At 43.6% G+C, this 12,618-nt stretch overlaps 1 protein-coding gene across 4 annotated transcripts; it reads right to left on the bottom strand.

Annotated features, from left to right (window-relative positions):
* Positions 1-577: 577 nt before the first annotated feature.
* SOCS2 (suppressor of cytokine signaling 2) lies at positions 578-7,142 on the bottom strand. 4 transcript variants are annotated; one of them, XM_081928876.1, is made up of 3 exons: positions 5,297-7,142; positions 4,380-4,646; positions 578-2,813 (listed from the first exon to the last, which is right to left on the bottom strand). In XM_081928876.1, the coding sequence occupies exons 2-3, from the start codon at positions 4,519-4,521 to the stop codon at positions 2,356-2,358; spliced, it is 600 nt and encodes a 199-aa protein (XP_081785002.1). In that variant the 5' UTR covers positions 4,522-4,646; positions 5,297-7,142; the 3' UTR covers positions 578-2,355. The 4 variants fall into 4 exon arrangements, with proteins under 4 accessions (XP_081785002.1, XP_081785000.1, XP_081785001.1 ...); XM_081928874.1 differs by lacking the exon at positions 5,297-7,142 and adding an exon at positions 5,020-5,243; XM_081928875.1 differs by lacking the exon at positions 5,297-7,142 and adding an exon at positions 5,108-5,235.
* Positions 7,143-12,618: the final 5,476 nt, after the last annotated feature.

Here is a 12,618-nt window from a genome sequence, read left to right as displayed (position 1 = left end):
TCACTATCAAGCATGATAGATGGGTGGAGCCTTCCGGTTCACCATCAGAATGCCACTGAGTACCAGATGCTAGGTCACCACTGTGAGGAAAATCTATTTCCTTACTTGTGGACTTCCCAAAGGCAGCTGACAGGCTACTGGGGGGAAATAATATGCTGGAGTACATGGATCTTTGGTCTGATCCAGCAAGACCTGTCTTAAGATTGAACACCCTTCTATTTAACCTCATAGGTACCAAATTATGAACACTACAACATGTAGTTGTATATGTAGTATATATGTAGCAGTATTTGACTTGCTGGAATTCAGTAACACATTCGGTGCTTTTAAACTTTAATGTTGTTGTGGGAATACACTAGACAAAAACCGTGGAGCACAGAAAGTACACTAGAACTAACACCACCAATCACAATGTTAGGTACCTAATTTTTGAATAAGTGTGTACAAAATGTGATATAATGAGATTTCTCTTTGTCACATATTTCTCAATGGAGATGAAGGAAGGCAAGGAATGTTTTTTAAGCATTGTACAAGATACTTTCCGAATAACCCAAACACATTAAGGACATGCAGCCTCTGCAATTGTTTACTTTATTTAATACAATCTGAAATCTGACAGCTACAGCCTTGAAAACACAATCTTTAGATCACATAAACTTTCTTGCATTTCAAGGAAATAAGAATAAAAAAAATTCTACATTGTAGAAGGAAGTTATAATTGCTGATATCCATGATCAGGCATGGAAACCACAACTGCAAGGCCTTAGTCTAGGCTTATATAAAGTCTCATTCAAGGGAGGCCTATTATAGGCAGTAAGTGGATCTAAAACAAAAAAGGAGTTCTCTGTCACACTAACAAAAACCTTGGTATACTACCCTAATATAAAAATGATCCACTCGGCCATTGTAAAAGAGAGTGAAGGGTTTGCTTTTTCAATTCAGCTTTATTTGAATTAAGGTTCCCTTTTAATTAGATTATTCAATGTAGTACAGTCCCCATATGTTGAAGGGAGATCATTGTAGCTATATACAAGTAAGCAGAGTCCATTAATTCTGGTTCAATGTGATTAGCTGTCTTACAACCTGATCCTAATCACGTCTGCTTAGAAGTCTATTCCATGAACAGTCCCAAATGAGACTTGGCTGCAACCCAAGAATACTTATTTCCGAGCAAAAATGAGTAGGACTGATCAGAAGGTTTTCATAAGTTATTCAGAATCAGAAAGCATTGCTAGGTCAACATTTGGGGGTAAATATGAACAAAACTCTGGTGTTATAATGTTGTAAAATATCCACTATGTTCTACAATGTCCCAATTTTCTGCCATAAACTAAAATGAACAAGTTATTAACTGAATGAACAGGCTGCAATTAATGCTGTAAGAAGACGGCATCTTAGGCAGCCTCAAGCTCATCTTAAAATCAGACAGTTAACCCATTCCTTATAGAACTGCCACCCCACCAATAACTTCTGTGCCAGTTGTTTATTTTCATCTGGAAATTTATGTCCCAGTATCTAGGTTCTCCTACAGAAATTTTGAAAAGTTTGGAGTGCCATAAATGCAGTTAGGAAGTCATTTGCTGTATGGGATCCAGATGTTTGCTCTCCCCTTAGCCCTTTTGGCGAGAAGACACTTGCACCTTCTCAGCTCTTGAACTACAGTATTTTGTCAGTGGGAAATGTGAATCTTCCACAAGGTACTGTATCGATCGAGATTGCTATTTGCAATGCGGTTGCACAAGTCTCAGGGACATGCATTAGGTAACGCCTATGACATCACTGGTGATGAATCACACAAATCCCACCCTTCGTACAGAAGAGATTTTTCAAAGACAGCCACACCACTAACAGAACGCTTGAATTAGTTTGTTGGTGGTGGTAGTACAGGAAGAATGCTCCCATTGGTTCTCAAAAGAGAAAACCAGTCAAATGTGGCAGAGCCAAACAAAATATAGGTTGGTAGACCTGACTTTTAGATGCAGGACTGCCCCAATATAAAGGAGTAGGATTTTAAGAGCCAAAGGAAGGCATGGATGTGGAAGAATGACAAACCTTTCCTCTGCTTGCATCTCAACCTCACTGCAACACAGACACTTTTCTCAATGAGGTTTAAGAGACTGGCCAATCAGGAGAAACAGCAGAGATTACTCTGCTGCAAAGTTTTGACTGTGGAGTCCTGAGTTCAAGCTACATCACCCCATGCCACTTCTACACATAAAGATTACCTTGGCTATTTTCAGAATGACCTTACACAATACATTTTTTTTTTTTTGCAGCTGACTGCACAGGGCTTTTGATTTCATAAAACTGTATTCATAACTTTTTTTTTAAAGCGAGGCAGAGTAGATGATATATTTATATCCGATATCGATATTCTTTCAAGAATTCCTTCAGTCTTGTTGGCAAAGGAAGTTCCTGGATCTCATTAGCGTATCTGTTTATAGCTACCCTACAGCAGTGCTGTAGAGATGAAGTTGAATGACAGAGAGGTTTATTCAAATACAGGTGGACTGTTCCATTGGAAGGCATTTCAGACGCAGTTCTTCTGTCCTTGCACATAAGAACGTAATATTCAATCAGGCGGACCACACTGTCAAACTGCCGGAGCCTTGACCGAACACAGATAATGGAATCCAGTCGGAATTTGCCATCTTGAAATTCTATGCGTAGGTTGGTAGGTCCGACTGACGTTTTTACTGAAATAGTAAGCAGGTACTCAGAGTGCGAGCTGTCTCTGACCAAGAAAGTCCCTTCAGATGTATCTTGTAATCTCTCCTTGGCTTCTACAACACTCAAGTTACCCCAGTACCATCCTGATAAGAGGAGAAAAACAAAGTTACTCAAGTAGATTCCACTAGAAGGACCCCCACCCATTTACAGTCACTGCTGAACCAAACACTTACTGGGTGGCCTTGAACAACCCACTGTCTCTCACTCTTAGTGAAAGGGGCCTGTCTCAAGGACAAGAACAATTTTCTGCATGTCTCTACTTGAGAATAAGTCCCATTCAACACTGAGGGGCTTACTTGAGTCAGCAGTGTGCACAGAATTGGTTCTGCTCAAGTGCTATAATAAGTGACAGAAGTAGTTAAGCTCATGCTATCCTGCAATGTGTCTTATTTGATTAACAGTAACTTTAACCCCAAAGTACCCCAACAAAGTTCTGGTGCCTGTAACTATGTGCAGAGAGCACAACAGCAAAGCACAATATAATCTTTACAGATGCAGGCATACTTACAGCCAAAGATTCTTCTTTATCTTGGGCAAAACAAATCTGGGATGGGGAAACCATCCCTTTCACGTAATAACTCCCTACATCTTCAATCTTTTTTTAAAACTAAAGAGAATATTTTGCTGTCTAGCTTTTGTAGGGAAACTGTTTTCTTTGTTCGCACAAATTCCCATGACAAGGCAGTAAAATTCTAATCACTGCCCTCTTGAAAAGCCTTTCCTGGAAGAAATGTAGGACATAATAAGCTGAAAGACCTTAAGCGAATATTCTGTCCATGTGAGAGATTCTGCTCCATAACTACACTGAACAAATTAAACTGTTTTCTGCTCAAGACACAGTTCTGTTTCCCCAGAAAGTCTCCAGCGACTCTCGATTCACAGAGAAGGCTGCCGAATAAATTAAAAGACAGCCTTTGAGAGGCACCGTTATCCTTGAAGCAATCCTAATACGCGACACCCCGCAAAATACACGTCTGTAACCCGAGGGACCACTGTAATCCACACGTATCCACGCCTCCCAATCCGAAACGTGAAAGCCAACACAAAACGAAGTTGTGGCACACCACTATAGAAGTTTATTTAACGCTTAGAAAGGGAGAGTGTGGATTTTTCGTTTTCTTCTCCTTCGCAAAGCCTCGCCCTGAGATCACTATACAAGATGGGCGGTTTTCTACCTTGCTCCGCTCGTTATTTTAGGTCGCGAATCCTCGGAACGAAAACCTCGAGGCAGCTTTCCCGGGAGCCTCAATGGCAAAGGGGGAGGAGGGGGAAGCATTCAGGCTTGCGGGGTATTTTTGACTCGCATCTCGAGCCAAAGCTCTTGCTCTCCCTCCCCCGACGCGCGGCCCCCGAAGTTGCGCGTCCCATTTCGCGATCCTACAGAACGCGCGCAGATGTCGCGCTCGTCCTCTCGGAAACCCGATCCAGGTCCGCTTTTCCTCCCAGCCCTTCCCACGCTACAGCCCCGAAGGCACCGGCAGGGAAGGAGGCGGGGAGCCCCTCCGGTTCCCACAACCGCACAAGTCCCCCCCCTTTGTATCTGGCCATTGTCCGGGGAGCCCCCAGCCTTTTCCTCTTTGGTCACCCCGGGGCAACCCCGGAGGGACCTTCACCTCGCCAAGGCCACGATTGCTCCTAATCGGACTTACCTGCAAGCCTCAATTCCCGCATGGCGAACTCCAGGCGCTCCTCCTCGGAAGGCTCCGCCGCCACTGCTGCTGCTCCGGCAGCCTGCCACTGGGGCCCAGTCCTGTCGGTGCCATCCGAGGATTCGTCCGAGCGCAGGGTCATTTGGGGGCTCGAGGTTTGGGAGAGAGGGGGGGCGAGCGAGCAAGCTAGGAGCGCCGTGCCCCGGCCCCGAGGCCCCGGCGGCTGCCCCAGCCCATCCGGATCCTGGCCGCCAGCAACCTGCAACCCTGCGGGAGAGAAAAAGAGCCGGTGGCCGCTTAGGAGCGCTCCCGCGGAATCCCGCTAGGCTGGGGCGCCTTGCAGAGCATCCGCTGCAAGGCGAGCGAGCGCAAGAGGTCCTTCCCGCTTCGCCCCGATTTCCTCGCAGGGGAGGCGGCTCTCCCGCCTTTGGGCAAGCACTAGAGAAGGTGGGGAAGGGCCCCTCGCCGGTTTCCACCTGGGCCAGCGCGATCGGGCTCCCTGTGGCTGGCCTCAAGGTGGAGCGCCTTCTCCTCGCTTCCCAGGCAGCCAGGCGCGCGGGCTGCTGTCGAGGAAACACGCGGTGGGCGGCCCCGGGGGCGAGCCGGGGGGGGGGGACCGCGCGCACTCCGGAAAACTTACCTCCGCCTGCAAGCGCCGCATGGATTCCCCGCCCGGCCGCCCCGCTTCCCCCTCCCCGCACTGGCCGAAGGCGCTTGCAGGAGCTCGCCTTTGTTTTGGGAACCCGGGAGGCCAGCGCGCTCAGCCTCGCTTTTGTTGCAAGAGGGAGAAGCGCGCTGCTGGCTGGGCGGAGACGGATCGAGCAGCAGCGGCGGCTCTGTTTCTCTCCAGCCCCCCCCCCTCCAGCCCCCGGCAAGCGCAGCGCAGGTTATTCTTCTCTGCAAAGAGCTGTTACTACCAAGGGCAGGAAATCTGCATGTGACGCCGTGACGCCCAGCAAACAATTCCCGGCGGGCTGGAGGGATTTTCTCGCTGGCGCGCGCGCGCACACGCTACCAACCCCGCCGCCGGGTAGGGGGTGAGGGGGGGGGGAGAGAGGCAGGCATAACGAAGAGGACAGAATGCACGTGGGGAACGCATCAAACACCCCTCCCCCCCACCCCGGACTCGCTGCATATTATTTATTTGCTCTGAAGGAATTGGGGCCGGCAGCTTTCAACAAGGGTCCTGCATGGCTTCTCAGCTCGACTGCAGCTTGCAAACTTCAAAACAAGGAGGCGCGTCGTCGGGAGCGAAGTGGGTGCTCGGCTCCGCCGCCTCCTTTGCCGCCTTCCTTCGCTCCCTCCCTCCCTTCCTCGAATGGTAAAAATGCAAAGGCCGCTTTCCAAGAACTTTCCAGGAACCGCGTCACGTGACAGCCCGGCTCCTGCGCCTCGGCTTTCAATGGGGCTCGTCTTGCAGCAGCAGCAGCCGCCGCCGCCGCCGCTCCTTTCTCTCTCGCTCTCCTCACAGTAGGAGTGGGAGGGAAGTGGTGCGGTTGCAAAAACAAAACATAAGCGCCTGTCGCCCTGAATAACAGCATCGTCCGCCCGCCCGCCCGCCCGCCCCTGAAAATGAGGGTTTTTTTGCAATCGCTAGGAAGCAGCCATTTCTTCCGACTGACCGGTTGCCAATGGAAAAGAGTCGATGTTGTTGTTGTTGTCATCAGAGAGATTCTGGTGTCTGTAGCTATTGAAAGAGAACTGACCGGAGAAACGTGCCAGTGGCCCAATGGGTTAGTGCATCTGGCTGTTAACCAGAAGGTTGGTGGTTCGAGACCACCCGGGTATTGCAGAGGGTTGGACTAGATGACTTTGGGAGTCCCTTTCAACTGACGATTCTATGAAATGTGTCGTACGAAACTGGTTGGGCTGGTTGGAGATATGTGACCGTTCCTTCATCGCGGGGAGCTATGCCGAACCTGCGTGTCGATGGCGCGCGAATCTGTTCTGTGTGTACGTGGCAGACGCGTGTACGTACTCTGGTAAGCCACCATTGGCCGCGCAGCTTCGCGTTGCGTGTACACTGCCTTCGCCGAGTACGTGTGTGCGATTGTGACACGGTGATCGGTCGGCGCTTTCCGTTTGAAAGTGTGCCGTGGCCCAGAGGTGCCGGTTTAAGAGGCAACGAAATCGCTGTGGTTAATGGTCGAGTAGGTAATGTGCATTCCTTCAAAATGTGGTAAGCTAGCCGTTTTAGATCTGCTTGTTTCCCCCAGAAGGAATGGGCATGGTGTGCCAATGAGTTTGTACTGGGGGAAATCTATAATCATTTCTAATGATTTATTCCTGTACATTCACTTGTAAATAAATCCTGTTGAACACAGTGGGGCTTCATTCCAAATAAACATAGGATTTGGGTTGCTAAGTGGCTAAGGATACAACTGATCCATTCTTCTTAGTGAACAAAATGAAATTGCCCGTAAGGGGGGCACTGTGAATAGCCAAGCATTATTCCACCACCTCACCAAGTTTAATAAAGCCCACGGAATGAAGGCAATTTGTTGCTCTCTTGTTGGAGAATTTCCCCATGTAATTGGCATTGTGCTTCATACTGCATCATATGCATGGACAGTGAAAACAGGTTCCTACAAACACACCATCACTGTTTCCTTTAAGGATGTGTATTAAAAAAACCTTTTGACACCTGCTTGTGGTGGTTTAGAACCTGTAAAAGACAATAAACCTGTTTTACTAGTTGGTACTGAATGCAGTGAAATATTGTTAATGAGAGTTCTACTCTATAAATTACTATTGGCCACTGAATAATCAATCAATCAATCAATCAATCAATCTATAGTAAGATAATGCCTTAGGCACTGAAAATAAAACAATGGTGTGCTTAAAGCTTTTTCTTTAACTTTTGTGGCGGCAGGAAAACAACACAAAAAGTTATTGTGATAGAGGTATCACATTTATGAATGTGTGGCATGTTATCCCAAGCAAGCCCCAGTCATGTTTATGTGGAATTTGGTCCTAGTGAGATTATTACTATTATTTATTAATTTTTTATATAGCACTGTATCTGTAGATCTTAGGGCAGTTCACAACATAAAAGATGAAAGATACTCTCTCCCAAGTGAAGTGTGTGTAGAATTGCAGCCTTAAACTGCAGCTCTGAATGGTTGTAAATACAGGGTTCAGACTTAGGGCCATGTCATACATTAAGCATTTGGTTCCACTGTATATTTTTTAAATAGAAAATCCAGAGTCTTCGCCATGCATTACATCTTTCCCTCCTCAGGCTGGCAGGAGGGTGAAGCCCATGTAATGCTGGTCTTGAATTACATTTGACTTTTTATTTTACTTAGAAAGCATAAACCCTACCCTTTCAGTGCAATTTAAATTAAACAATTACAAATAAAGAAGCCCCATGGAGGAAGTAAAACAGCATAACAATGGAAACATCTTAATCCATCAACATAAAACCCATCTGTTGCAAGACAATTTGTTACATGGAAATACAAAAATAAAATCTCTTCACGTTTCTTACTAAAGCTGAGAAAATAATGAAAGAAGTGGGCTCATACCTTTTAAAAATGCAGCACCCAGGCTAATTTTGGGATTTAGGGCCATATAATGCCAATTCTGTGGGAGCTCCTCTGATCTGCATTTGGTTCCTATGCAAGGGGCTGGATCTTAAGTTCACAATTCAGTACTTTCCATGTTTCCTTAGAAGTAAGTCCCACTGTCTTTGAGAGGTTTACTCCCTAATTAAAAGTGTTTATGATTGCACCCTTAAAACTCTTAGTGATCTGGGACTAGGGTATTTGAGGAAGAGTGTCTTTTTTCATGTGTACCTGCCTCCTTAGAGTGCTATTGCCTATCACAGTTAGTGGCTACCATAGAGAGGCCTTTCTCGGGAATGGCTCTCAGGTTGTTCGAGCCAATGGCCTCAAGAAAGACCATTTACCAGATTTTAGGACTGTGACTCCTTTAAATGGGCTTCAGAGGCTTGTTCAGTTTGATAGGCATTTTCTGGTTTATAAATAATTTTTGTGGTTTAAATACCTGATCGGTTTTCTTGGTTGTTGTATTCCATTCCCACTTATTTTCTTCAGATAGGTTTGTTATTTTTAGATTGTATTCTGCTTTCATTTTTGTTCCCCTTTTTGAATTGTTATGTTGAAAAGGCAAGTTTCCTAGATAAGTAAGTAAAATATTTATGTGTGCTTCAAACTACGTTGTATCTGTCTGTTGTAAGCAATTGTTATGAATAGGGAGGACTTTGATTCCCCCTACGTTTACTTCAAATAATTGGGGTTTGCTTCTGGCTAAGGCCACGGTTCTTGGCTTACTTTCCAGGAAGCAATTCCCATTGGAACTTGTTTCCAAGTAAACATGCTCAGGATCTGGTTTATATGGGTTTTTTTTAAATTTGTAGGTATTAATTCATTTCCTGAACACATCATGTAGAGAGTAATATGTAACTGGCTATTTGTCCAGTGCAAGATGGGTATGGTGGCAAAGTAGAAAACAGCATTGTAGATTTCCATGTTTCTAATTCTAATGCTATATTAAAAACTCTTGCTTTTGACTGAGTTGAGAAAAGTAATTTGCAAGCATATCTGTTTAGAGCACTTTGTCCCATGAGTACATTTTTTCTAGAACTAGCTGGTTAAAAGTACATTTTCAATGCATTGGATTCCTATTTACTTCTTTGTTGTCTTCAGATTTGGGCTCCAATCCTGTGCCTAGTTCCTTGTGAACCATGAACTTATTTAATGAGCTTACCTTGTGAACTCTGAGCTTACCTCTGAGTAAATTGCATAGGACTAAGCATGATTATCAAATTATGTGTAGTAAACACCTTCTGAGATATATGCACATGTTAAAACTTGTTGCTGTTTAAGTATACAATTATGAGACGGATATACCTTATAGTTAAGCTATAATTTATTGGCATTGGATAACTTAATAATTCTAGTTCAGAAACATTAGTTTCCCTTCTGGGGGACAACAACTTTGTAAATATTCCTGAGGCACTTCCTACATTTTTGGTTTGTCTTGTACGTACTAGAATTAATGTCAGCAGAACAGGTCCGTGGGTGTTTTTAAAAATTCAAAGCACAGTTGGGAACAAATCTGTTGTGGAAGACAGTTTCATTTAATATGGCCTAGTTTTAGACTTGAAAAATTTCCTTAAGCTCATCTGATTCATCCTGAAAAAATTCTGCAATGTATTCCGAGACAAATACGTCTTTATTAAGTATTTGTTTGTTAATTTTTTAAAATATATAAACAGCATCTTTAGACTTTCTCTGCTGCTAAATTGCTTTCTCATGATCCTTTGTTTGAATTTTCAAGAAACCTTTTCAGCTTCCTGCTGAAAGGAGAAATATGGGGTCACTAAAAAAGGATTTCTAAAGGGTTATGGGGTAAGCAATAATATAAAAATACAGAGGAAGTTATTTTCCCTCAGATTTAATTACAGAAAAAAGACTCATTAGGGTTCTTGTACTTGGCAAGTAGATTAATTAATTACCTATTCTTTATTATGTTCTACCTCCAAGGAACTCAGGGAGTCTCCCAAGGTTCTCACTTTTTTGGCCTACCATGCATAAGGTAGGTTAGGCTGGGAGAAAGTGTGATTGGCCCAAGGTCAGCTGGGGAACTTCAAGACCAATTGGAGATTTGATTCTAGAGCAGTACATATTCTAGTACCCTAACCACTGCTTTATGGGATCTTGCAGTATTTAATTGAGAACAGAATCTGCTTTTCCCCTCTGCAGCGACTGTAGTACTGAAATGCAGAGAACAGAAAGCCTCCCTCTGGAGTAATAGCAGCTGGTGGGTCCCGTTGTTGATATTTTCATATTTAGCAGGATTGTGTGGCAGTGCTTTCAATACTTGTGTCTTGGGCTAGTATTTTAATATGTCACAGTATTTTTTCAAAACTTTTTGAGTTATCCCTCTTCTTTTCCCCTGCTGTCCTCACTTCCAAATTGAACCTGAATACCGGAAAATTCGGGACAAATAAAATCAACACAGCATGTAGTTGATGGGATTCACTCCCACAAGATATAGTGATGGACACTAACATGGATGGCTTTAAAAGAGAATTAGACAAATTCATGGGGGATAAGGCTGTCAATGACTGCTAGAAAAGAGGGCTATGTTCTACCTCCACTTCAGAGGCAGTATGCCTCTGAACACTAGTTTATGGGAATCAAATAGGGAGACTGCTGCTGCACTCAGGTCCTGCTTAGGGGCTTTATACAAGCATCTTTGTGGCCCCTTTGAGGACAAAGATGCTGGACTAGATGGGCCTTTGGCCTGATCTACCTGTATTCTTATGTAAACCTCAAAAAGTGGGGAAATGAAGATTTTTTTTGCTAGTGAGATGTAGTCTAATTTTCTGGAAGAAATTTGGTACGAAAATGAAGGATGCGATGGCAGTGTTTCAATAAGAAATCATTTGGTATCTTAAATATGAATTTTGGGGGGCATGACTGCTGTACTGTCCATACTTACCTGGGAGTAAGCTCTATTGAACTCAGCGATGCTGACTTCTGAATGCATTGGCTCAACCAGTAAAATACATTAAAGTATATTAAAGGTTTTTCATCAGCCAGCTGAAATGTAACCTTTGTCTTTTGTTTGGAAATACAAATGATTTTTTAAAAAAGAAGAAGTTGTATCATTTAGGGAACCTGAAGTTGGAATCCCTACCAAAGAAAAAAAAAGTATGCAACCTGATTATTTGCCTGACTTCCTCATTTGTTTCTGTTTCTTTATTGATCCTAGACCAGGGTGGATTTGATTTAAATCAAATCAATTTAAATCACTATTCAGTAAGACTTGATTTAAATCATATTTTTTTACAGAAAGACTCATTCTTGCTGGTATAATCTTAATATTTACAACCAGATGGAGGTTTCATTTTTGGAATAATAAATTTTTTAAAATAATAGATTTTTTTTAAAAAAATCATTGCTTTTTATCCAACCTGTTCTAGACCCTTCCAGATTAGAAAACAACTTTCAGTTCTGACATTTCTCAGTGACCGCAAGAATTGTAGACTGAAAGTGAATCAAGCTCCACCTTCCATTCTCCCAGTCTTGTTTTTAACCTGAGTTCTTGGCTCCAGTCTATTAACGTAGATAAGATAACAAGCATTTTAATCTAACCTACAGAGAGACTGGTTTGATTCCCTCCCTCTCCACACCTTCTGAAGGGTGTGGCCAGTGCAGCAAGAGAGCCCTGGTGAGTGATTTGATGGAAGCCTGGCTGCAAACTTAACCACACTTGCTAGGGCAGGGGGTCTCAATTTGGGGGGGGGCAGGGGCACATTTGGAAATCCAATAAACTGTAGACAGACACGGCAAAATACCCATCTGGCAGAGGAAGAAAAACAGTAATGCTCAGAATCACACACATACGCCAATAAAAAGAAAACAAACCCGTAAGCCAAACACATATGTACCTGAAACAAATATACACAGATCCAAAACAAAATAGGTGATTTCCCAACCCCCAAGCAACAAAAAACAAAAAAAAACCCACCTCAATTTAAATATTTGTTAGGGTCAGGAAGCCTCGGTGAGTACCAAGAGGTGTGCCTGAGGGGCCCACATTGAACTCAGGCTTTCTTCTGAATAAATTTGGTTAGGATTGTACTGTCAAACTGGTAAAGGCCTTCTAGCAATGAGTTACAGACTGGATGAGAGTAAAAGCTTAAAACACGTTTCCTCTTGTGCCCCAAATTGAAGTTTGCCCTGCTCGTTGCAAAAATGAAGATTCGGAGAACGGGGTTACATTCAGTAAGTTATGGGAAGGTGTAATATGTTTTCTGACAAATGGAAGACAATGTTGCATAATTAACAGTGTGTTGAATTTGGACTACAGGGGACCAGAGTTGAGATCCCTGAGAGGGGGAAAACAAAGCAACACATAAATGCAGTGCTTTTTTTTCTAAAATAAAAATAAAAATATTAAGGGGTACTCTCATTTTCCTACTCATATTGAAATACTGCCCCTCAATGAGGCCAAACTTAGAATCACAAAATGTTTAGGGGTATGCGTATCCCTGCGTACCCCATGAAAAAAGCACTGCACAAATGCAAACTTTTTCCGACTCCTTACTGAAAAGAGAATATGCATTCTTGTACTTGAGACCCTTTTTTACTGCAGTATTGCTGAGGCTCTTCACATATTTTCTCACTTAAGCAAGAAATTTTTTCTAACCAAAGTGGCATAGCAGAATATGACAAATAACATGACAACTTTACTGTTTTTCCTG

This window comes from Podarcis melisellensis (assembly GCF_964234715.1).
Source record: "Podarcis melisellensis genome assembly, chromosome: 10".
Lineage (NCBI taxonomy): Eukaryota > Metazoa > Chordata > Lepidosauria > Squamata > Lacertidae > Podarcis > Podarcis melisellensis.
Note: the sequence above shows the minus strand (reverse complement) of the source record. Positions and strands in the feature narration are given on the sequence as shown.

What these genes read in the sequence shown, in the direction of transcription:
- SOCS2 (XM_081928876.1), bottom strand. Translation starts at nt 4,521, where the DNA reads ATGACCCTGCGCTCGGACGAATCCTCGGATGGCACCGACAGGACTGGG. An exon ending in GCGGGAATTGAGGCTTGCAG is followed by an intron (nt 2,814 to 4,379) that starts GTAAGTCCGATT and finishes TCCTCTTATCAG; the next exon opens with GATGGTACTGGGGTAACTTG.